The sequence below is a fragment of the Melospiza melodia genome, chromosome 1 (genome assembly GCF_035770615.1).
Source record: "Melospiza melodia melodia isolate bMelMel2 chromosome 1, bMelMel2.pri, whole genome shotgun sequence".
NCBI lineage: Eukaryota > Metazoa > Chordata > Aves > Passeriformes > Passerellidae > Melospiza > Melospiza melodia.
In genome coordinates, this window is record NC_086194.1 from 48594058 (window position 1) to 48619943 (window position 25886).

Here is a 25886-nt window from a genome sequence, read left to right on the forward strand (position 1 = left end):
CCCCCTTGCCGCCGGCTCCCCGAGGGGGGGGCCGGGTGGCAGTGCCGCCGCATCCCGCGCTCTGTGAGGGAGCAGGAGGTCGAGCCGAGCCGAGCCAGGCCGGGCCGGGCCGGGCCGGGCCGAACCGAGCCCGCCCCTGCCGCCGGTCCCGCCGCATCCTGCGCTCCGTGAGGGAGCGGGAGGCCGGGCCGGGCCCGCCCCTGCCGCCGGGCCCCGCCCCGCCCGTCCCCGCGGCCTGCGGCGCTGCCCGGTGCGGCGGGGCCGTCTCTGCGGGCCGGAGCGGCGCGCCGGGTGAGCTCGCTGACCCTCGCCCGGAGCGGGGGCAGAGGGGGTCGCGGCGGGGAACGGGCCGGGAGGGATGCGGGGCGTGCTGCCGCCAGAGAGGCGGCGGGGCCGCCGGTGCGGCCCGGGTCGGCCCTCCCTCCCTTCCTTCCTTTGCCTTCCCTCCCTTTTCCCCAGTTCCTCCGGTGCCGGAGCCGCCGCTTTCTCCGGGGAGGGCGCGGGTTTGTCCCCCTCGGTTCGCAGCCCGCTGCCCTGCTGGGGCGAGGGGGGGCAGGGAGGGGAAGAGGAAGAGGAGGAAGGAGGAGGAAGGCGATCACGTGCGGGAGGCGGGCTGAGCGGGGCGGGGGGCCGTTCCTGGGAAGGGGATCCCTGTCCGGGAAGGGGATCCCTGTCCGGCAAGGGGGTGCGTGCGGCGCTCGGGGATGCTCTGCGGGCAGGGCCGCCTCTCCCGCATGCCCAGCGCCTCTCCTGCCGGCGGACCCGCAGCAGGTTTGCTTTCCCTCTCTCCTTGCGATTCCAGCCCAGCAATTCCATCCTCAGGGAGGTACGGCGACCTGTTTGTCCTGCTGGTAACGCTGTGAGCGAGCCGGGCCCTGCGAGCCCCCCGGCTTCCATCGCGGGAAAATGTCGTGCTGATGGTTAATTCTGGTTAATTTAGGCAGGTTCGGAGAGGCACTGCCTGCGTTCAGCATCCGAATTTAAAGTGGGTCATACAGTGCTGAAGTGCAGCGTTTGTGATCCGTGTCGAGGGTGACGCTGGTGCGTCTGCAGGGAGAGCGGGTAAAGCCGCAGCCTTGGGGCTCCAGCAGCAGCTCAAGTTACTCATTGATGGAGCGCTGACACTCGGCAGCCCCCAATTCACTGTGCTCAGGTGGCAGCAGACACAGTGGTCGGCTTTAACCTGGGAAATATTCGCCACAAATACTAAACTTGCTTGAAGAGGTTGTTTGTTTTTAAATTGTCTTAGTCCGCTTAAAGGACCATCACTGTGTTTTTGCGTGATGTTGTCAGTACTTTTTACTGTGCAAATTTGTCATCTTGGTTTATATAATATCTGCATCTTATATATATTGTGTTGAATATTAATTGCTGTGAAAATTGTCATTTTGTGCTGGAAATCATAGTGTTTTGGGGTATTGTTAGTGAATTCAGCATTGTGAGAAGACTCATTTCTATTTATAAGTCCGTAGTGGCGCTACTATTTTTAGATGTTTTTCATCAGCTTTGCAGTTTTAAGTAGGCCAGATGCAGAGTGATTTGGGTTTTGTTTGTTTGTTTGTTGATGGTGTTCAGCGCCAGTTACTTTGCATAAAACGCACCCATGATCCTCTTGTTGTGGCACAAATCCATAATTTTGACTATTTTTTTGTTATTCATGTGTTAGACCTTTTCAGGGTGAATGTTGCTTTCTATAGACTTGGCAAGTTGAGAAAGATATATGTGACCTTTTAACAATGCTGGAATTGATGAAATACTAAGCTCAGATGGATTAGGAATTTGTTTTGGTGCATTTAGGCTTAAATGTGGTTGTCTTGATGTAATGTGGTCTAATTTTCATAAATTCTCAAGCCATGATTTTTTCAAAATGAGTTTAGCACAATTGTTCTAGGCCTTCATTCATGAGAAGGAATGTATTTAGACTTTACCATTTTAAACTTTGTCAGAGCATCCTAGCTAAACATACAGTTATTAAAATATATTTGTTGAAATGTTTTACAGTTATTTAGTTTCTAATAAGCACAACTAAAGGATTTCACTCAGTGAATTAAGTCAGCATGAACAATATTGCCAGTGATTTTGCAGAAGGTATTGATGACATGATAATGGTAAATCACACTTGTGATCGAAATCACAGCAGGGACTGTGATTTCTCATCCAGCAACTCAGATGAGTCATTTTGAAGGATCACAGATTTGTTGCTTGTTAAACATTCTCTAATTCAACTGTATGTGCTAAACATCTGTTCTTAATTTGGAATCATTAGCAACTGTGTTAAAAGACAGCTTGTACATTACCTCTCTGCCTTGCTGTCTTAAATTCAGCTGAGAGTAGAATTAGAAATGAAAAATTGAAAAAAGTAGTCTTAGAACCAAAAAACCACAACTGAATATCTTCTAATGACGTTATGCTCTCCATATTAAGTTCAGCTACTCAGTTATGAGCCTAAAATAGCATCACTTCAGATATCAGGAGTTAATTTCCATCTTGCACTGACAGAAAAATTAGATAAATTATACAGGGGTGTGTTAAAATAAGTATTTTCTCCTTGCAGTTCAGATGTAGGTCTTTGCTGGAACTTGGAACTGCTGCTTGGAGTAGCTAATGGTTTCTTTATAATGTCCTTTAAGAAGAAAAGTAGAGCTAAAATGTAAAACCTGAAACCTCCTTTTGTTTTGAAGCACCTTCAAGAGCTGTAAAAGAGGAATTAAGAGTGAAAAAAAATCTTACATAAGTTTATCCCATTCTGAAATGTATGTCAGTTTCTTGAAATGCTGTTTTCTTTAAGACTCAGGAATTTTCGGGAGTTGTTTGCCTGGAATAAACTTTTGCACCATTTTGTGGAATAGTTCTTGAGGGAGTGACAGAATCCTGAGTGTTTCTCACTAATACATAAAATGCCTGAGCTATTTCAGGAAGAGTCCCACAGTTCTGTGCTAGCAAAAGAATAGCTTTTCTTGTCCAAGTAATATCTGGCTAGCAGCCTTGGGGCATATTTTTGTTATTGATTTGGGAAAAAACTAAACAAACAAGTAGGAGTAGTCATTGTTATAAACCAGTGTCGTGCTTGATGTTTGAGGCACTCAGTGAGGAGTTTGGTGTCTGAAAAATTGTGTTTTGTACTTAGAGGAATGCAGACGTGATAAAATAGATGTGGTTTTGCTATCTAAATGGTTTCATTGGCCCACAAAGAACTCTGAGAAACTGAATGGATATTAGGCCCAATTGCTTATTTAGTGTTTAATGGAGAAAGTTTGCCATGAAATCTTCATTTCTGTGAGCTGGTGTTGGGTAGGCTGCAATATCAGCTCCAGAGAGCACAATAACAGATGTGAAGGAGAGTTAGTACCAGATTCATTGGAGGTTTTTTAACTGTCTTTCCCTTATTTTTGTACCAGTTCCCCTTTATGCCCACCTCTCCCTCCCTGCTCTTGCAAGAAATAATTAGCTCCTTTTCCTTTTCCTTTTCCTTTTCCTTTTCCTTTTCCTTTTCCTTTTCCTTTTCCTTTTCCTTTTCCTTTTCCTTTTCCTTTTCCTTTTCCTTTTCCTTTTCCTTTTCCTTTCCTTTTCTGTAGCTATTTCTTGTGACTGGAACGTGTATGCATACATACGACATACAAAAATACTGTATACATGGGTTGATACAACTGTGGGCAGCTGACTGTATAAAACTTTAAAATCCTGATGTAGTTTCAGGTCTTTGACAAGATCAGTCCAGAAGATTTAAAACAAAAAAAAAGGATTATGTTATTTTTAAAAAAACTATAGTTTTGCTTTGATAATTAATTAAGTAAGAGTTGGAGCTGGATCATTTTCAAGGTCCATTCCAATCCAGAGCATTCTCTGATTCGAAGTGAATACTGTCAGTTGGAATGTATAGGTTTTAAATGGAATGACATGTTGCCAGTTCTATACCTGGGATACTTTCTCTCTCTGTGTTCTGAGGACCTAACAGTGATAACATGCACAGGATTCAGTTTTGTAGCTTGCAATGCTGAAGCATCTTCAGTGCAGCTGAGATCTGAGGCAGACATTTGGAACATGTTATGGTGCATCCTTTTTGTTAGTTTTTAGTATTTTCTTAACATAGGATATAGTTGCATATTAGCACAGTTCTAATAATGGCATGGTGCAGGTTTGAGCCCTGTATGGGCCATTCATTCTGGTTTGAGCTCATTTTAAAAGTAAAACTCTGGGATATGCTCTTAAGAAGGAGTCCAGAGAGGAAGAGACTATGGAGATGAAAGGGAGGAAAGACAATGCTGCTGCCAAGTTTACAAGTTGTTTACTCGGCCATTTTTCTCAGTTCTTGTAAAATAAAAAATGAAGTGTTTGGAAAAGGACAATAGTGTTTTTCAGGACATGGCTCAGTCACAGGGATTCTTTTGCTGCAGGGAAAACTAGTCCAAGGTTGGAGCACTTTGATTTGACTTTCTGAATCTAGGAGTTTCACTCCTGGGATGGAAAAGGTGACACTGCTGTTTCTTCAGATGCTCTACTAACCTGAAAATGTATTTCCTTTTTTTTTTCTTTCTCTTTTTCACCTTCTTTCAATGGTCTGATAAAAATACTGCTCAGTACAAATGTGTGCAATTGCCCTTGTTACTTTTGCTAGGTCGCCATGGGGGCATAGGAAATTGGGGAAACATTTTTCTCAAGGAAACTGGTGGTTTGTTGTTTTGGTTTTGTTTTTACAGGGACAAGTCACTTATGGTAAGAGCTGCTATTTCAGGATAAATCAGAGCTGCTCTAGTTCTGAACACTCAGATAAAGCCAAACTCTTTGTAAGGAGCTCTCTCCTGTATGCTGGTAAATCTTGCCCTGCTCCTCCAGTGGGAAACCTTCCCAGTCTTTAAATGTGTTACATATTTGTAACTTGTAATTCCTGCTGTGTTGCCTAATTGAAAAGCTAGAGTATTGCCAAAGCACTCTACAGTATCTTCTGCTTATGTTGGGGGAATTTTGCGGGTGTGCATCAGTTTGATTTTTTCAGTCTGACTTTGATTAAAGTGTCTGGCCCCAGGTTTGGGGTTTTTTTGTTGGTGGTGTTTTGTTTGTTTTTTTTTAAATATCCCTTCACGTTCACTAAGAAATATTTGTTTTGAACAGAACAGTGCTTCAAACGGTGTTTTTAAAGGCATTGAAGCATTAAAATACTTCTGAGGCAATGATGTGTTACAGTTAGGGACAGAATGAGTGCAGCTTGGAAGGGATTTAAGTGCTGTTCAGGAACAGGAGCAGTAGCTATCAGGAGGTCACTAGTAATGTATCTGCTGCAAGTGGATTTCAGGAAAATTAGTTCTTGCAGTTATGTAAACAAAAGGGACAGCGTATGTCAGCAGAGTGGGTTTCATTCATTTGTAGTGGAAAACCATAAAAAATGTGTCCAGGTATGTTGGAACTCAGTGCATCCCTTTGGGTGTCCAGAGCTGCTGGGGGGCTCAGGGATGCTGGCACACAGCCCAGAACACCTGTGGGTTTGATTATGACCCGTGGAGCAAATTGCCAGCTTTGTATGAAGACCTGAAAGCACAGAAGTTTAAGTAGTGTAATAATAAAATTATCACTAGGTGAAAAAATTGATTGTGGGATTTTTAGAATAGGGATCTTGGGGACAAGATGGAGGGACTTGGGCGTGTACAGCCTTTCTTCTTCTTCTCTACCTCCATCTTCTGCTGTGATGCTGGCACTTTGGGATTGGTTTAGAGTAGAAGCTCCCTGTCTAACATAGGTGCTAGGTATTGGAAAGCAATTGTAAACATGTTATATGTAGCTTGTAGTATAAAGAGATAACACCGCCCTGGGGGCAGTCAGAGTGCCGCTGGCTGTCCTGCTGAGCCGACCTCGGCTGGACAGGAGAAAAATTTTTATAGATAAGGTACAACAAACAACTCTGAGACCGGGAACTGAAGAGCTCCAACTCGTTCTTCGAACGCGCGGGCCGAGACAGAGACTTGGCACGTGTCTCGGGGCTGCAGGAAACGGCAACCTCCCGAGACAGGTAAGCTTTGGAGACTGTCTCCAGCTCCTGGGGTTTTTTCCTTCCCCTGATTTATAGTCGGCATTACTTCATAGGTATTGGTTTTATCTGTCTTGGCTCTTAATCAGGGTGTATGCTGAGACTGTCAGAAAACACACTGAGAGCCTTCTGCTAATACTCCTCCAGGTTAATACAGCTTCATACCAGAAACTCTCAGTTTATTTGACTTCCAATATAGAGTCTTTACAGTTAATTGTATATTCTGTCCATGGTGTTGGCTAGAGCAATTTGTGTCTGTGCCTAGATAGAGAATGAAGTTGAGCTTCAAGATGGTGCCAGAGCAAACAATGGTTTGAGACCATTTTCCTTTAAATATGTTAAAATTGTCTGAAACTGTCTTTAAGGATAACTTAAATATTAGAATGTTAGTGTTACAATACCAATTATTGTATTAAGCTCTGTTCTTGTGAGAAATTTTGGGTTTTATCCATGTTGTGTAGCAGGTAGTGTAAGCAGCAATGTCAGCCCTTTGATCAGAAAATATATCAGTCCTTTGATCAAGAACTGGCATGTTTTATTTGCCTCCTTATGAGGAAAGTTTTTAGCAAGGAATTGCTTTTTTTTTTGTTTGTTTTGGTGGGATTTTTTGTTTGGTTTTGGGTTGTTTGTTGGTTTTTTGGGTTTTTTTCTTACAAGTGAAAATTGCTGCTCTTTTCGTGTCAGCTTTTCAGTAAAAAACTACCCTGTAGTTTTCACAGTACTTGAGCATCTTGCCCACTATATTGGCCATGTCATCCTATTTTACTCATTGGAAAGAAGGAATACTTTCAGATTATTTTTTTAACATTCAGAGAAAAGCTGTTTATGGTGGGAATGTTTGGGCCATATGTAGTGTGGTCAGGACACATTTACTAAGTGTTCCAGGTGTTCAGTATGTTTCAACAGCAGTTATGACACAATGTTACATTGTGTGCCTTGTTACTTTATGCAAAGGTGACTTCTCTGGTATTTTAAAGTAAGTTAGCATTGCCTTTTCCAAATTGCCTCCGTGTGGCACTTTCAGTTTTGATTTTGCTGAGCTGCTGATAGCCTTTAAGTAATCCTTTTTATTTTTTCATTTTTAATCACTTCTTTTATCTCTTCTCTGTTAAATTTTGCTCTGTGGTTTTCTTCTTGGAAAGAAAAACAAATCATATATAGTGCTGTTGCTCATGTATGCTACAGTAATATAATAAACAAAAATAATTCAAACCAAGGACAATAAACTGGAAGAATAGGGGTAGAATAATGATAGAAAAGAGAAGCAGCATTCTGATGTTCCATCCCTAAGATATGTGTAAAATTGACACATGCAGTGTGTGCCATCTGCTTCTGTCAGTATGAATGAAAATAATGATGTTAATTGTAAATGTAGCTTGAAATCATGGGCAAGCTCTCGCCATGGATTGCTGAAGTCTTTAGCAGACTTTGAGAGCAGGGAAGGACTGCAGTCCTAAGCTTGATCATTTTGATTCCTTTATTATGCTAGTTAAAACTATAAATAAGTGTAAAATCTGTATTTCACTAGAAAGTTTGAGAATTTAATTCTCTGTTTGGAAACTTAAGTTACGGGCATACTGATGAAGTGTTTAAAAAAAAAAAAAGGCAAAACACACCTTTAATTTAAATAGATACAAACCTTGGAGGCTTTCTTTCCAGGAAAAATATGCTGCTATGACTTTGAATGGGTCAGCATAGAAAACTTACTTATCTAAATATTTTACTAGCAGTTGAGTGAATATATGTAGTTATGAAGAAAACAAAAAAGCCTCATTAAAATCTTACATTTTTTGAAGAAGGCATATCACAAATATACTAATGTGGATTCTTATTTCAGAAGTTTTATTTCCCTCTTAAATGTTTTTACACTTGAATAAGCTTGTAGATTCTGTCATTTCACCTGCCTAGTAGATGAAGGAAAGGTGGTGAATATAGTTTTCCTGGGTTTTATTAAGGTGTTTGATACTGTACCTCCCAACATCCTTCTGGACAAGTCTGACTGTGAAGTGAGCAGGTGGATGGTTGCTGGAAGAGCTGGCTGAAGGGCAGGGCTCAAAGGGTTGTAGAGAGTGGGGCTCCTCTGGGCTCTCTCCCTGTTCTGTTCACAGGTTTTATCAGTGATCTGGAGGCAGGAGTCAAATGCACTGTCAGCAAGTTTGCTGATGGTGCTCAAGTGGGAGGTGCTGTTGACACTCTCAAGGGACAAGAGGCCTTGCAGAGGGATGTGGGTGGATTGGAGTGCTGAACAATCATCAGTAGCATGAAACTGAACAAAAACAAATACCAGACTCTGCACCTGGGATAGAGCATACCTTCCACAAGTACAAATTTCAAGAGTGGCTGGGGAGCAGCACCACAGAAATGGGTCTGGGGATGCTGGCTGACAGACAGCATGCTCAAAGTCAGCAGTGGCAAGCCATCAAATGCACCACAACCAGCTGGTCAAAAGGAGTGATCATCCCACTCTATTTAGCACTGCTGCAACTTCATTTTGAGTACTTTGTGCATTTCTGGGCCCCAAAATTTGAAAGGGATGTGAAGGTCCTTAAATGTGTGTAAAAGGAGGACGCTGAACTTGGTTGAAGAGCTAGAAGTAATGCCCTGTGAGGAGCAGCTGAAGACCCAGGGTTAACCTGGTTTGGAGAGAAGGAGGCTGAGGGGTGACCACACTGTTCTTTGCAGCTTTCTGAGGTGGTGAGGTGGAGAGGGAGGTTGCTGACCTCTTCTCAGTAGTGCCCAGTACCAGGGCATGTGGGAATGGCTGAAAGCTGCATCCATCAGGGCAGATTCAGACTGACAGGAAGAAATGTTTCTTTACCAAGTGTGATTGAACCATGGAAGAGTTTTCTTTGAGAAGGGGTTGATGCCCCAAGCCTGTTCAAGAGGCATTTGGGCATTGTCCCTAATGCCATACTTAATCTTTTGGTCAGCCCTGAAGTGGTCTGGCAGTTGGATAAGGTTTTTTGTCCCTTTCAACTGAATACTCTATTCTGTTCTGCACTCATGATGAGTCAAATAACAACCAGACTGTTATTGGCCTGAAATGCCAGGGGTTTTTTTAGCTTTGAAAACACTTTTAAAAACATGTAACATAAGAGATATACTGAAAACAGGATTTTATTTTTCTGACTCTTTCAGAACAGATGTTCACAAGCATTATCACAATGTGCAGGTGTAGCCAGGAGCAGGTTCATGCAATCTTCAGTTTAGCTTGAAAACCATCACTTGAAGTCTGGCAAAGGAAAGCTACAGAACATTGCAAATCTCCTACATCTTGTGGAGAGCCATTTGCTGATGGGCCGGTGTGGGGAGAACAGATTTCTGTCTCACTCACTTGTCTCTTGTGGCAAGGAGTTAATGGCACAGTTTGTATCCAACACAGCTGTATGATCTCCACCGCTCCAGGCAAGTTTGCCCATAGAGTTTCTTGGAATATTCTGAATTATGGGCTGTTTATCCTCCTGGTGAGTGTCTTTCACCTAGGCTCTGCAGAAAATTAATGTGCTGGTCTGTAAACATCAGTTCTTCATAGGATGTGTTTGTTTTGACCACACATCCTTCCTGAACCCTACCATATAGAATTATATTGTTCCAAACAATGGAACTGCCTGGAGCCAAAAGAAGTGGTGCCAGGTAAACCCAGTTTCCTTCAAATCAGAGACCCAGACACTCAGATGTCAAGGTGTCTTGAAAATATGTTACTGATATTGTAAAAACACCCTAAAAATTATCTAAAATATTAAGCTTTACCAGACACAGGAAAGTAGATAACTGACTGACACACAAAGAAGGCTCTTTCTAGGAAAAATCAACTCAGAAGTTTTAAGTATGTGATTTTCACTCTTTATTTAATAATGAATTTTTTTTTCTGGCTGAATTTGCATTTTGGCTTCTAAAAACCCAAACCCCAGACATCCTCACACCCAGTTTATAATTTTTTTTCTCTGTTTTAAAATTATTTTGGTTTTTAAAAAGCACAGTAACCATGACAATAGAACAACAACAATGTCATGTATCACTTTGGATGCAAATACTCAAGTAATGTGGCAGCATGAATTCAGGCCAAGCACTGCCTGCTTCCTGAATAACAAGAATAAGGATCAGTAATAGTCACATGCAAAAGAATTGTGTGGTTTTTTCAAATGTGTGACACATCTCAATGACAAACACACCTTTTTTGCCTTCCTAAACTTGTTCCACCCCTGAGTTTCTTGGCCAGGGATGCATGAAAAGCACTCCTGTGCCTGCCTGGTGCTTGTGTTCCCCACATGGAATGCTGAAAAGTGGCAGCTCCCCATGGGGCTGCAAGCCTGGAACCCTTCCAAGCAAAGGCTGTTTTGCACAAGCAAGAGCCCCTGGAGAAATGGAGCCAAGGGAAGAGCAGAGCTCACTCCCACTGCAAACTTGGATGGGTGAGAGAGATGGGGCATGATTGGTGCTTTGGAAGTGCAAGGGAGGAGAGTTGTTGTTGCTCTAAGTGCTGAGATGGGAAGGAAAGTGTCAGGCCAAGTCACCATCCAACACTAAAAGGGAAGTGCTGCTTTTTAGTAGCCCTCACGTGCCTGTAAGACAGCTGCCGAGAAGAATTTAAGATTTTTTTTTTGCGCACACACCTTAAACCATCTTAGAATGTTGGTGTGATGAAATGACTGATTATGTCATTCAGGTACAAAGGAACTTTTTATTTTAATTAATGAGAGAAACTACGGGAAACAATCTTTAGCACATACTTGGTGATTAATCAGTTTGCAGAGCTGTTGCAATGAGTGCAAAAAGCTGCCAAGCTATGTCTGTTCAGTTAAAGAATCACAACATTTTGATGCCAGCTTAGTGTGACAAGAGAGGCCCTGCCATGTGTCCAGACATGGACCTGATGGATCAGCAGGCAGAGCAAGACTAGGGACAAATTCTCTGTGAGCACCCTCCTATCTATGGGGCTTTGAGGGAAAAAAGTCTGTCAGTAGTAAGGATTTAAGAGTACGTGGGATTTATAAGCTGAATCTGATGTTGAGTCATGCTTGAAAACAAACTGGTAGCAAACACATTTTAAAACCATGCTTTTCTCTTTGCAAAGGGCCCCACAAGGCAAATGGGTGCTGAACTGGCACATTCTGAAGCAATTCACTCTGGCTGTACTAATTGCATTGCCATCCTGTGCTGTATCTAGCAATAATCCAGACTGGAAGTAACAACTTCCTATATATTTGGTACTGAGTTCCACATCAAAATAAAATAAATATTTTAGCCAATATAGATGGAATTTTTTGGACGTTCAGGTATTACTTATCTTTTTATTTTGAAATATAACCATTGATGGCCTGATGTGAGGTTTGTGTCTCATCCCAAACATTTTCCTATGGGCTGCTGTTACATAGCAGGGCATTTAGTGTGAGGGTTTTCAGTACAAAGCAAGTGCTGTTTACAGCACTGGAGTGCTGTGATCCTGCTCACACCCTCGGGTTCAGGTGCCCAAAGTTCAGTGCAGTGCTCAAGGCACCTGACCAAACACACACCACTTATGTCTCCCTCCTCTACAGCCCTTTGCCAGCCATGTTTCAGGCAGCTGCTGTGGAAACAAAGGAGGAAGATAAAAAGGCGCATTGTGCTTGTCCACCCTTGCCTGGTGCTTTGAATTCCCTGAAGGCTGTTCTGTGTGACTTGACGTAGACGTTGACCCTCCCTGGCTGGCTTTGTCTTCCTCAGCTGTGATGTGTGTGCTCTGGCAGCTCCCCACAGCACCTTCACTGTTCCCCTGTGTCCTTGTGTCCTCCCTTGTGTTTGCCTAGTGGTGTGTTACAGATGCCCTGTTGAGCTCTGGCTGACTGTGTTCTTGCAGCTTTGGAGTTGAAATGCTGTTGAAAGACAGGAGTGGGAAGAATTTCTCTATCTCTTGCCATTATCTTAGAGATAATCCACCCAGGAGGAGGCAAAGTTTTGTTCTTGAATTTCATAAAGCTGTTCCTCCAGTGTTAGAAAAACTTGTCTCATGTGGTTTGTGCTGCAGGATATATAGCTTAATTATCTGAGCATTTTACATAAAATTAAATTTTCTGTGTGTTTCCATGAAACTTTTGTGACCTTCTGAGTCCGCTGTTTCTAGAACCCTTAATTGGACAAATGTTCTCATGGAGAATTTAAGTGAATCATGCATCAAACTGCCTGAGTTTTATAGGAAATTCAGCCTGAAAAGTCTTTCAAAAGCCTTGTAGTCAGAAGAGACTTAGGGTAATTGCATTACCTTTAACCATTAGTTACACATGCTTTTTTCATGGAGAAACTGTCTGGCAATGTAAGTTGCTATAGCAGCTGAATTTACAGAGCAAATAGCAGTGTATATGCTTTATAGAATGATTATTACACTATTCAGGGATTTTAATGGACTTTTCATCTTTTGTTTGTGTCAGCTCTGGATGTGCTATTAACTAACACTGCTATTTTTAAGGAATTGTATGTGGAAATTCCTTTAAGTTGTCTTCCTATTTATTGAGAGCATTTAAAACCTTAAAACCTATTGAAAACCCTAAAGGATGCACAGCATTGTGCTTTTTATTCATTCTACTCAATGATCTCACTCTGGCAGCATGGAGAAATGACCCTTTAAATCTAGACAGTGCTCCCTTACTTCATACGGCCTAATTGAACATTAATTCTCTTGCTTCACAAATCCTCTGAGGGATGAAGAGGAGCTTGATACTGTGTTAGAAACAATTTCAAGGGCCTACTTGCCTAATTGTCTTAGTCATCAGTTTAGCAAAAAGAGAACTGGCATTGTAAGATGCAAATAGCTCTTGGAATTATGGGGGTTTATTGACTAATGTGGTTTGGTTTTGTTTGTTTGTTTAGAAATCCTTCCTGTATGGATCAGCCTTCTAGTGATGGTGAAACTGGGAGAAGACCACTCTAAGCAAACCCAGGATGATTCAGGTCCCAGCTGATGCAGAAAATGCTCACAGTAGCAGTGTGGAATCTTGTCCTTCCTTGCGGGATGTCCACTCCATCAACCCCACACAGCTGATGGCAAGGATTGAGTCGTATGAAGGCAGGGAGAAGAAAGGCATCTCAGATGTCAGAAGGACTTTCTGTTTGTTTGTTACATTTGATCTCTTATTCATAACCTTACTGTGGATAATAGAATTGAATGTGAGTTGTCTTTTCAGTACCTACCCTTAGACGATATGTTAAGGTTTTATTCACTTCAGAGATGGTTGATAAGTTGCTCCTTTCTAGCCAAAATTATGTTATTTGTATCTGTTTAAGTTTAAGCAGCTTATTTAAGCTTCCATGAACACAGTACCTACTCAACTGCATCTACTTTTATTTGTTATGTGTTTATCTTCTTATTATGAAACTTTTTGATGTTCCTGTAGTCTGGGAACCATGCTGAAAAAAACATATGAAATCCAGTGCAGTCTTCAGACATCAAACAGAAATGTTACTGTACATCTTTGAATTTAGCAAGAAGTGTGAATTTTAACCAGATTCAAGACTACCTTCTGAGCAACTTTAAGTCAGTGATATTTCACTGAGGTGTTAGTCCCTGAAAAGACTTCTAGTGGCCAAAACTTTTCTTTTGTTGTATGTTCTTTGATGTAAAGTTGGTGGGTTATACAGTATCGATGGCAGGGTGCATTTAAACAACATAAACTCCCACAGTTGCCACCTTTTAACTCCAGCATTTGTAATCTGGTCTAAAATTTCCAGAAAGCAACATGAAAGCTCATTTATTATTACTTCATAAGTAGCATCCTAGTTCTTGAGCTGGGTTTTAACGTGTAATCTATTTTGCATTTAAGAAAGGACACACTAGGGAGGAATCCCTTTTCTAGAAATAAAGATCTTGAGTAAATATTTTTTGTCAGCATTTCTTTAGTAGATAAATAACCTTGGTTATTGATTTACATTATGAAGCTTCAGGAGCTGACTGTTCAATAGCTCATTGATACAGTGAAAAATACTCATTCTGATTTAATTTGAGAAAGAAAATTTTGCTTTCTTGAAATGATGTAATTTTGGGACTAGACTTTCTGTTTCTCTCTAGGTGGAAAAGTGGTTGTAGCATAGTGTTCTGATGCAGTTCTTTTATTAGGCCAGTTTCTCATCAGCTTGCACGACTAAGAGGAACAGAGTGGGTTTATATCTCTTGTTGAGGTTTCAGAGCACAGATTTGCACATGAGTGCTCTCAGAATATTGAAGATTCTGAATAAAAAATGCTACCAACTCATGGTATCATGGTGTTTCATTTTGAATGCTACAGTATCAAGGGACCTCAAGATCACAGCAGTTTTCTTTGTAAAGAGCTGTATTTCAGGACAACATATTATGAACCAGTGTCCTATACTGCCACATGTCAGCAAGAATAAAAAACAGGTTTTTGTCATTCAAAGTCAATGAGATTAGAAGCTAAAATTCGATATCTGGGATCTGGCACGAGCTTAGGTTTTTTGCTCTGTTTTTCTTTGAATTGCTTTGTTTGTGAGAAGTCAAATAGCATTGTGTTAGGACCCTGTGTTATTGGTGCAGAATTTCTATGAGACTTCCTGTAATCATTGTTTTCACTTTGTTGCCATTATCCAGTTTCCTTGGGTGTAGTGTAGCTTACTGTTAAGTGCTTCAGGGAGTAGCTCCATGGCATTTTGAGCAAAAATCAAGGCTTCCATGGTCCTCTGTTTATCCTTATTTTAATATGGTCCTCACACAGCCACATAGTGATGAACAGCTTGGAGTGAGGGAAGTTGAACTTCCTTGTTTCTGCTGGAAACAGATAATCGCACGTGATACAGTAGAGCAACCAAGGGAAAACTAGTTCGAAAGTGGCTATTTGTTAGGTAGCCAGAGAGGGGAGGAGGAGCAGAAGAAATAGAAGAGATTCAGAGGTGGAGTAACTAGTCTCAGGAAAACACTGTCCAGCAGTGTAGTTGGAAAAGTGTGGAAGTGTGGAGACTGCGTTACTTTGAGATAGTGAGCATATGTTGTTGGTGTGCTTTGGTAGCTCCTTTCCTTAAAAATATGACAGTAGTCAAACTCAGTTTTAAAGCCTTCTGTTGGTGTTTTACATAACTGTTTCATGCAGTGCTTAATTATGGAATTTAATATTAAAAACAGTTGGAGATGGACACTGAGGTTTTTAATTTTCAACTAAGATAGATACTCCTCATTCTCTGAGCCAATACACCTTAAATTATTTTCTTACAAGGCCAGTTTGAACAGTAGAATCCTTCCACTGGAAAGAAACATGGTGGCTAAGGAAGATGTAATTTTGAATCTCATCAGCAAATGGAAGAATTAAACTTGAATCTTAGTTATTTGTGTGAGATTATTCTAATAGTTGCAACTTCTGCTTTTTTTACTGTGGATCTTTTGGCTCAGCTCTCTTAACAAATTGTGTGAGGGCTGATAAGGAAGAGATCTGAAGTATGAATTCAGTTTCTGTTCTTTTTTCTATGTGAAACATGTGACTAACTAGAAACTGGGTTATGGTTGGCTTTTTGATCAGCTGTTTTGATGCTCCTTATATGAGGTAAAACACTTTGTGAGTTTGTGTAACAGTCCTTAACATTTAATAATTTATTCCTCCCTCAATAGCTTGTTTGCTTTTATTTTGGGACAGCCTGAAATGCTGCTTGCCTAAGCCAGATCATAATCCTAAATGTTTTCACTTCAAAAAGTCTATGTAATCTTGAAAAACAAAAAGTAACAAGAGTCTTGACCTTATCATTCTTGGCAGACAGCTCTTCTGTATTTAGTTTAATGATCTTTTTGTATATCAGCAGGGAATTATTAGTTTTACTCTTCATATTTCTGTGTATTTTGTTTTCTGAAGCTGTGTGTGTTATTGTTCCTTTGTAGGTAAAAGGAGGCATCGAGACTACCTTAGAGAAAGAAGTTCTACATTATGACTACTCTTCTTCATATTTTGATATATTTGTAAGTGTTCTTAAAAAAAAGAAAAAGGAGCAGTAAAAGTATAGTTTTCCCATTCCTCCTTCCACAGATGTTTCCTAGTTTGAGTCTTGTGCAAGGGTTGATCTTTTCTTGGTAATTTAAACCAGAAGGGCCAAGTTTCACCCATCTAGGGGTTGCCCAATCCTGCTCTGGCAGCAAGCTCATGGAGCCTGTAGATAGAAATGCTTAGGGCCAATCTGTTTGCATCTTTAGCTTTGGGGTGTGTGGAAAAGCAGATGGAAAACCCAGTCAAGAATGTGACTTTGATGTGACATAAGGTAGTTCATTAAGAGGATAAGACCCACAGCCCTGCACTCCAAAATCATTTTGCTTAAACCAACATTTTTGTCCTTCATTGGGCATAAGGTGGCTGCAATGAGGAGAGATTTGTGCCCAGGGTGCCTGCACAGGGCAGGTTTTTCAGAGTTCTGTGTTTTAACTCAAACAGCAAAAAGAGATGACATGATGATGCTCTCTTACTATCTATAAGTACCTTAGACACATAAGAGGAAATCTATTGCATTAGGAAATTTCTTTCTTTAAGCAAGTCTGTAGCTGCACAACCCAAGTAAAAGGTTTTTCTTTACAGTTGTTCTAAAGGGCAAGATTGTTAATTCTACCAGATCTTCTTTGCCTTGCAGAGGTGACTTGGTTTGGTATCAGTCATTTTTACTGATGACCATATCCAGAATCTCTCTTTGAAACTGGTGTAAAACCCCATCCTTACTTCTGCATTGGGCGTTTGCTGTACCGAATGAATTTACATACTAGATTGAAAAATTCTATAAGCTAGCAAACTATGCTCCTTCTCCCTTTTCCATTGTTTTGCTGGCAGAGTCTCCATGATATACCATGCTGCAGAAGGCAAAAAATGTTATCTGTAACCATTGAAATTCCTTTATCCTGTAGGTGAACCAAGGGTTAAGAGCATGTAATGCAAAATAATAAACTTTTATTCCCTGGAAAGGGACTAGAATTGCAAATTGTTTGTGGGTTTTTACAGGATTTCCTCTGTTTCTACTACACATCTGCATAAGATTAAATGGGGTTATCATACCTCTGGCCATGGCTGTCTTTGATTTGTCTTCATTTTTAAGTATTTGTTTCACACTTTGTCTCCAACTTGCTTTAAAAGATGTGTTCAGAATCGAAAATCTACTGTCGAAAAATGAATAGGGAAATTGAAGCTCAGGGTCCCTGGTTCAGAGATCTTGTCTGTCTGCTATTTAATTTTCTGGCCTACAAATGCCATAACTTTCCTTTCTCTACTGCCAAATAGAATGACTTGCTATTGTGGGCAGCTACATAAAGAATAATTGATTATTACAATGTTAATATTTCACAAAATACTAGAAGTATAGTAGCACGCTGCTAAGATCAGTGAGATGCACAGTGATGATCAAGGTATCTGCTGGATTAACTGCATCCAGCTGTTAATCTGCGTTAACATAACTGTTTAGATTCCAGTCAGGTAAAGTCATCATGAAGACACTTTGTATAGCTTTCTTATGTTTCTAATTTATTCATGGAATGGCACATGCTTGCACATTAGAGCCTGTCTAGGCAGGTGGATGTTGCCATTTGCTTTACAAATGGGAAATCACCTTCTATTTCTGTTTTATAAGTACACATTCAAATTTGTTTCTTGGTAACAGAATTTAGACTGTCCTAAGTTTCTTTGTAAGTAGTTAGTATTTTCGGTGAGCTGAGAATGTTGTGGTTCTTCTGTGTTCTGAATTAACCAACCAATATTTTTTCCTCTCTCTATAGCTACTGGCAGTCTTTCGGTTTAAGGTGTTAATACTTGCATATGCAATGTGCAGACTGCGCCATTGGTGGGCAATAGCTGTGAGTAGTGGCCAAGCATCATGGAGTTTTTCCTAGAATGGATCAAGCAGACAAAATTTTAGATGCCTCTTAACCCTTGTGTGTTAAGAATCATCTTGATGGTATATTTGTTGCACAGTAGCAAATTAAAAACTTGTTTTCTGGAAGATTCTCTGCCTAAAGGCAAGAATTTAATAGAACAGTGGGTGTGATTCTTATTAGGTATCATGTTAATACAAATGGAAGGTTTCTTTTTAGTCCAGTATGAATAACTGCTTGTTTCCTCTGAGACTTGTTAATCAATGTTGGAAATATATTTGCATTTGTAATAGTGAACCTCCTTTGAAAACAAGAATTGGCATTATTGTGCCAGAGATCCAGGTGTCCATTAAGTCCTACATTCTTTAAGAAGTTGGAGGTGCCACCCATTGAACACTAGCACCTGTATTGCTTCATGCTCCAATACAAAAGGTTGAATATGCATCCCTTCTTATAAAGGAAGTTCTCAACAGCTGTAGGCAACCACACTGGATTGGAGCCAGTGTCTTTAATGCAGCTGTATGGTGTGGATGACAAAGAATGCAAAATTTGGTGAAAAATTCTTGCTTCCACCAGTCAATACTATAGGTTGTAATACAAGAGGAGTATTGCTGGCTTAGTGCTTTGTAAATCAGACTTTTTTTTCCCCTTACACTGTGGTAGGTGCATGTAGAGCATGTTCATGTGTAACTTTCTTCAAGTGAGTAGCGTGCAGTTTGCTTAGTACTCTGACACTACATGCCATGATTTTTATAGATTGTGTTACTAGCATGGCACAGTCACATACATCGTGGCAGCTGCTGCTCTGATTGTGCTTATATTTAAATGCATGCCTCTTAAAAAGTCCTTGCTCTTAGCTGAGTAGCTTTAGAGTATTTCTTAATCCTCCAGCTTGATGCTTGTGTTTGTGAGGTGGTGAGAGTGAACCCACTCTCATAATTTTAGATACATAAAGCTTCACTGGAGGTTTTGCCAAAGCCTTGAATCTTAACATCCTACCTGTGATTAACAGAAGTTGGTTCTGCTGGTTTTTAAAGAATTGCTGGACCCAAATGCACTAGAACATACAGAGGCCTTGCTTATGTGAACAGTATTTGTTCGCTGCGTTTTCAGATTTTGGGGGTTTTGAAGATATTTTATCCAGCATGCTGATTTTTTAAAATGTATCAGGGAGTAGTATTAAGTCTTCAAAAAAAATTCTAAACACCACTTAATGAATTAAAATATTTATTCCAATTTATTCCCACAAAGATGTTTTGTTGTTTTAAATGGATAATTTGATTTGGATGGTAGTGAAAAGCATTTGGAACAACTGCTGTTTTCTTTTTTCCCAAATACATAAATAGTTGGGTTTTTTTAAGGGACTTGATGAATTATCTACATTATCTTCATTATGCAGTGAGATCACAATTTACATACTCAGGCAGTTTAGATTCTACAAAATGCTATGTGGAAATCAATGTTTGGAGGTGTTTATATTAGAAGTTACCTTTTATAAGGTTATTTTGATAACACTTTAAGTTAATTGTATCATGCTTGTTATTTTATTAATGTATCATGCTTGTTATTTTATTAATCTGTGTCATCTTGCATATCAGTAAATATTTAGAGCTGCAAGTAATACATAATGGCAGAAATAAGAAGCTAAATCCATTCATTAGTTTATCTCTTCTGTCTCTTTCAGTTTACAACAGCAGTGACCAGTGCCTTTTTATTAGCAAAAGTAATTATTTCACAGGTATATATTCTAATCAAATGTTTGTTTTACTTTGTTTTCTTAAAAGCAAGATTGTTTAGAGGAATTTTTGTAATGTTTGCTTTCTTTCTAGCTGTTCTCACAGGGTGCTTTTGGCTATGTGCTGCCCATCATATCATTCATACTTGCCTGGATTGAAACTTGGTTCCTGGACTTTAAAGTGTTACCACAAGAAGCTGAAGAAGAAAATAGTAAGCTTGTGTTATTTCCCTTCAGTCACTGCCTTTGGCAACCCTTGATCCCATATTAACTGGCAGAAGAATGCTTCTTTCAGCTTCTCAAAATTTGAAAGGCTGTGGAAAAAATTAAATCAAATGTCATGTTTTTTTCCTCTTGGAAAGAGGAACATATGCCTTCAAAGAAGTGAGGTGTTAATTAATTTAGGGAGGCAAAGTTAAAAGTCAGAAGGGCCAGATGAGCAGTTTTGTTGAGCACTTGGGAATGTGTTTAATTTTGTATGCTTGAGGTATGAAAATTTAACTAAGTTGGGCTTGTAAAACTTTATTTTCTGGATAACGCATAAAGTGTCTGGCTCCTCTTTTAGGAAGAGTAGACACAGTAACTAATTCAATGTCACTGACTCTTGTTTTGAGGTGGAAAGGGGAAAGCAAAGAAGTGTTGTGGAGAGTCTGTTTCATGCACAGGCAGAATGAGACCAGAACAAGTGTGAATTTCAACCTTTGAGATGAGGCATCAGGTCATCTGACACTCAATATATTCAGCTAAATGGAGGAAATCCACTCTTTCTGTTGAAAGAGAATACTGCTTGAATGGTGAGGGAGAGAAAGCTTGCAGATGCTTGTGAGTTTCAATAGCAGAAGAGTAATTATACAGCCAACCTGTTATTTATGCATCATTACCTGAAATACAGTCTGAAACTCTGTTGGAAGGGTATGTTTATCTGTTAGGTAAATCAAAAAACTTTGAATGGGCATGGATGCCTCCATTTTTATGTGCTCTGAGTGTAGTCTTTCTGTTTGGATCTCTTCCCTCTTCTTTTTCACTGGTCTGAGAAGGAAGGTGGTTGAATGAGAACAGTGGGGTTTACCTGGAGAAAAAGAAACGTAGAGTAACTTTTTTTTATCTTGTAAGGGGATGAGGAAATACAGCTGCATCATGGTGTTATCTAAATAAGATAAGAAATGTAACCAGTTTGGAGACTTTTGCATTTTTTCATATTGAATATTCACAAACAAAATATTCCATACATACACATGCAAATAGTTCATGAAGGTTGCAGAAACTGAATATGTTGAGACAGGTGAAAGCAAGTCATTAGTGTAGAGTCATAGTGGCAAAGAGAGAAAATAATTTATTTGGTTTTGCATGGCACCTCATTGATCATTAAAAATACATCTCAGAAGTTTTAGTTAGCCAGTGAATATTGATGAATTTACATATGGCAATATAATCATGTAATCACACATAGCAGAAGGAAAAATTCCTTACTTCATGTGTGCAATATGTGTTTTGCTAGTATATGTCACCTTAGCTGCCAGCATTTAAATAGAACACATAAGTGTTAAATTAATTGCTGATGCTTTCTAAAAATATATTTATTTAAAGAAGTAACTAGTTAGAAGTGCTAATATAATACATCAGTCTTCAAGATTCTTCATCAGTATTTATCTTTAAGATTTTATGTGTTAGCATAGAGGAATTATTTTCTGCTATTTATTTTCTTTTAGGATTTTTGATAGCACAGGATGCTTCAGAACGAGCAGCTCTTCTTCACCCAGGAGTCCTCTCTGATGGGCAGTTCTATTCTCCCCCTGAGTCTGTAGCAGGTACTTATATTGGCTTACTGACAGATGTTTCATATTCACTTTACACTCCTGCATATTTCATGCCTTCAAGAAGGGAAGGGGAAAAATATATTTTTGTTTTTAAATGAAAACTGTATTTATCATCCTAAAATGCAAGATTCTTTTTTGTTCAGTAATTCAGTTTAGTTACTGTCTACCAGATGAGTTACAAGACGTGTGATTAGTGTATAAGTCATAGTTAAGTCATATTCTGACTAAAAAGCAAGGTAAGTCTGAAATAAAATGGCACCACAACTGAAAGGAGGCAGTTATGGTTTGCTTCTGCCATCAGTGATCCTTGTGGGTTCCTTCCAGCCTGAGATGTTCTGTGACTCTGTGGTCTCTTATCTGCCAGCAATAGCATTTATGCAGCAATGCACAATTTAATCCAGCCTAAATTTGGAGCTTTATACTGTCTTAGGATAGACAGTGAATCTGAAACTGCTGTAAGGCAAACTGAAACTTCAATCAGAGCTTCTTTTCTTTTCTCATAACAAAAAGAAAAAAGCCTTCTCTCTATAAAAAGGTTCACCTGTCTGGGTAAATCAGATATAACTCTGCATATCATTTGCTGTGTCTAATTGAGATATGAACTGATTAAATAAAAAATAAATGTAAATCCTGCAAGATCTAAGAATGTGTCTCAAGCATTTCAAGGAAATAAGTAATTTCTTAATAGATTGAATCAATTTGAGTTACCTGAGAATGCAGTGGTGACCCCCAACTCCTCTATCAGTCTTTTTCCCCTAAAATGTAAACCTCCTCTGCAAAGGTTATATATAATACAATATAATTAAAATAATATCTGTGCTGTATAATGCAATATAATTAAAATAATATCTGGCAGTTGCTACAGGTAAGTTTGCCTCTCTTGCAGTACAGATTTACACGTGTTGGTGATATTTTTAATTTTAATGTCTGTCTGGTTTCTCTCTGCTGAGCATCTTGCCTTAGTGAAGATGACTCCGAGCTCCATCTAGGGGTCACTGAGCATTAGTGTCGAGTATAGCCAGCGACTCAAAGTGAAAATGGATTTTAGCTACAACTGTGGGTCTGCTTTGAGGAATAATGGAAGTATTGTACTGGGCTCAGCTGTTCAGCTGCGTTTTGTGGTGGTTTTTTTTAAGCAATAGAATACACAGTGTGAGAGGAAGTGCAAGTGAAGCTAACATGTTTTTCTAGACATTGTGGCTGGGTCAGTGTTGCTTGTGCAGTGCGATGTTGTGTTTCAGCATGCATGTATTGACTGTAGTTGTGCCATTACTTTCACCTTGTCCAATGGGATTCAGTAACAGCTCAGGTGCTTTCTGCAGGTCTGCCCTGACTGCCAAGTATATTTTAGGCACCCTTTATGGGTATGAGACACAAAAGAAACAGTCAGATTAATATATTTGAACTAACACACACTAGTAGTCACAGAGTGAAACTGCTGGATAATGTAGAGTAAAAATAGCTCATTATTAAAATTTTTCTTCAAAAATCTGCATTTCTTTCTAAGAAGACAAACTATGGATTGTTCTAAGAGAGCAATTTTTGGTCACCATGCCATACATATTGATTTGACAAATATGTAGAGATGAACTATCCCCTGTGATTGTGCAGCCAGGAATAAACCTCTCTGCTCATATCGCAACATTTTTTAAAACAAATCTTTGCTTTTAGGAGGTGACATAAAATTATCTCTGTTGGAATTGTCAGCATATTTGTCTCTTTTTGTCTTTCTTGAAGCTGCACATGTCCAGGGACATGCCCTGGAGCCACTTCTTTATATGGGGTGACCCTTCATCCTCGACATTGGTTACTTGGTAACCAAGTCTATTCTGCAGGTTGCAAGTGGAAAATCAGCCTGGGAGGAGTAAATTTATTCCATTTCTGTACAATTTGAGCTTCAAAACACAGCTGATATGCTATTCCAAGAAATGAAAGACATTCAGACTAATTTGTCAAAAAAAAAAAACAAAAAAGAAAAAGCTTAACACTTTTGTTTCTTATAACTTCTCTCGACTGATCTACAGCATTCTTGTCTTCCTTTTCAGGTTCTGATGAAGACTCTGAAGAAAAACAAGACAGTGAAAAGCCAATTGTATAGCAAATAAGAAAAAGCAGGTAAGTTCCTTTGCATAGAACCTGAATATTCCTAAAGATATGCTTTTTCTTCTTAGTTCCTTTCCAAACAAATTAAATGGTGTGTTAACTCTTCAGAGTTCATAATTTTTAAACTCAGTCTGTCTCTCATAGCAGCTTTCAAGAAGGAAATCCTGTGAAGCTCTTGAGAGCCTAGAGTCAGGCTCCTTTGCATTTATTTTTTAGTTCTCCTGGAAAGGACAGTAGTGGACCAGATGTGTAAAAGCTCCTTTTTTTGGCTGCAAAGAGATATACTTCTTTGGAGAGGAAAGCACAAGAATGCTAGGAAGAGGTTTTCTTTGGTTTAAATCTAGGACAAATATGCATGAAGATTTCATGGGCAAACCTGATTTGCTATTTCCTGTTTTGTTTAATACTACAAATGGGTTACACTGGAGCAGCCTCATCTTAACATTTTTGTAGTGTACTTTGTTTAAATATGATTACTTCCTTATTTTGGAAATGACTTGATTTACTTCTGGAATTATTGTGCCTCATGCTTTCACTTCACCACTCACAGCAAAGCTCAGGCCGAGGGAGGTATTAAATGTTCTTGAGAAGCTGGAACTTCTGATTTGAAGCCTTGTAGTGCTCACCTGGAAGAGTGGATGACCTTTTCTTTTCAGCCTACCTGTTTACAGTATCTGTTTGTTTACTCCCATCTTCATTCATCCTGACTTGTGTGATCTGTTGCAGAAAGAAAATCTCTGCAGGAAGTTGTTGGGGTTTGGAAACTGGCAACAGAGTCTGTGGCTGACTTGCTGGCAGAGCTGCTGACAGGAGAGTTTACTCGTTAGAAAGTAAAGGGAACGGTTCCCATGTACTGTAATACCTCATGAAGATGTACCTTGTTGACATATGTATATTAGGTTGCCTCCCAGGTGGTATGAAAGTATTTGTCCACAATGTATTTTATTATTCAGTGATTCCTGAAGTTGATCTTCTAATGACTAGGTAATTACTGGAAAGTGTTTGTCTTGTGTACCTAATCAAGAGACTGGTAATATAATGAAGTAAAACTTCTCCGTGGTGGAAGTATATTTAATAATTATTGGGTCTCACTAGATAAAATTATTTTATGTTATTGCTGTTTGTCATTAGTTTATGTTTACTTTTTTTAACTCCATGCATTTTCTTTTTTTTTAATGGATATGTTCACTTTCTAAAATAAAAATGTTAAAACATGAGTAATGCATTATGATATTTCATTACTTTGTTAATAGAAAAATCTACATTTACCACTCCTCTATATGTGGGGCAATAAGGACTCCAGCTTGCATAGATTTTGTGCAAAATGTTATAGTACTGTTTGGGACTCCCTACATGGCCTGTATGGAGGCCATGTTAGTGGTGGTGGCATATCACTTCTTTGCTGCATTGGCTTCAGTATGCCCTTCCTGAAGTTCTCTTCTGTAATTGCTGAATGAAAATAGAAGCCAGGACCAAGTTTATCCCTTACATTGCTTCAGAATAGCCAAGGTCTGTTTCAGAGGCTGCAGGTAAGAATGAACTATTAGAAGAAAGAGAAGAGAAACTGTGTAATTTAACAATGTTGGAATGTTCCTAACCAAGGATCTGGAGTATCTCTTATGAGGAGAGACTGCAAGAGCTGGGCCTGTTGAGTCTAGGGAAGACTGAGAGGGAATCTCATTGTGCAGATAAATATCTCACAGGCAGGTGCCAGGAGGATGGTGCCAGGCTGTTTTTGGTGGTGCCCAGCGACAGGACAAGGAGCAGTGACTGTAACCTAAAACACTACAAGTGTCACCTCAACAGGAGGAAGAACTTCTTTCTATTAAGGGTGGCAGAGCACTGAACAGCTACCCAGGGAGTTCATGGAGTCTCCCTCTCTGGAGACATTCCAACCCCACCTGGATGTGTGCCTGTGTCACCTGCTCCAGGGGACCCTGCCTTGGCAGGAGGGTTGGACCAGATGATCTCCAGATGTCCAATCCAACCCTAAGGATTCTGTGATTAAATTCAGTGAGAAAAACACATCTGGGATAGGAGGGCAAAGGTTCCATTAAACCTATGAACTTCATCTAGATGCACAACCCATTACTTGAACATCTTCATTCTGCAATATGAAATTCCTCTGCATATCTAAGAAATTCAACCTATTCTCAGAGCCTGCTTCCTCCTGCAGTTCAGTACTTGGAAAAAAGGGGATTAATACAGAAATTGCAAAACAGAACAAACCATAGGCACTGGTGACAGAAAATCCTTGGGGGGGGGGGGTGGTATTTTGTTACACCAGACATGAATAGTGATTGGCAGATGTCAGGTTAAGATTTTGCAAGCCTCTCCTAAATAAGCACCTTTCTTCCCGAGTCTATGGCTTGGATGCTCTGCATAGTGAGTTAATTGAGATGC

The 25886-nt window shown here is 39.8% G+C and overlaps 1 protein-coding gene across 5 annotated transcripts; it reads left to right on the plus strand.

Annotated features, from left to right (window-relative positions):
- The first annotated feature begins 227 nt into the window (after positions 1-227).
- Positions 228-24700, plus strand: STARD3NL (STARD3 N-terminal like). Of its 5 annotated transcripts, none has more exons than XM_063157065.1 (9): positions 228-291; positions 12863-13159; positions 15867-15944; positions 17733-17810; positions 19513-19566; positions 19658-19775; positions 21273-21371; positions 23426-23495; positions 24210-24700. In XM_063157065.1, exons 2-8 carry the CDS (start codon positions 12935-12937, stop codon positions 23476-23478), a joined length of 705 nt encoding a protein of 234 aa, XP_063013135.1. In that variant the 5' UTR covers positions 228-291; positions 12863-12934; the 3' UTR covers positions 23479-23495; positions 24210-24700. The 5 variants fall into 5 exon arrangements, with proteins under 5 accessions (XP_063013135.1, XP_063013123.1, XP_063013153.1 ...); XM_063157053.1 differs by lacking the exon at positions 228-291 and adding an exon at positions 686-826; XM_063157074.1 differs by lacking the exon at positions 228-291 and adding an exon at positions 5858-6001.
- Positions 24701-25886: the final 1186 nt, after the last annotated feature.

Coding starts and splice junctions, on each gene's coding strand:
- STARD3NL (XM_063157065.1), top strand. CDS start 12,935: ATGATTCAGGTCCCAGCTGATGCAGAAAATGCTCACAGTAGCAGTGTG. Junction 17,811..19,512: donor GCCATTGGTGGGCAATAGCT/GTGAGTAGTGGC, acceptor TGTCTCTTTCAG/TTTACAACAGCAGTGACCAG. Junction 19,567..19,657: donor CAAAAGTAATTATTTCACAG/GTATATATTCTA, acceptor CTTTCTTTCTAG/CTGTTCTCACAGGGTGCTTT.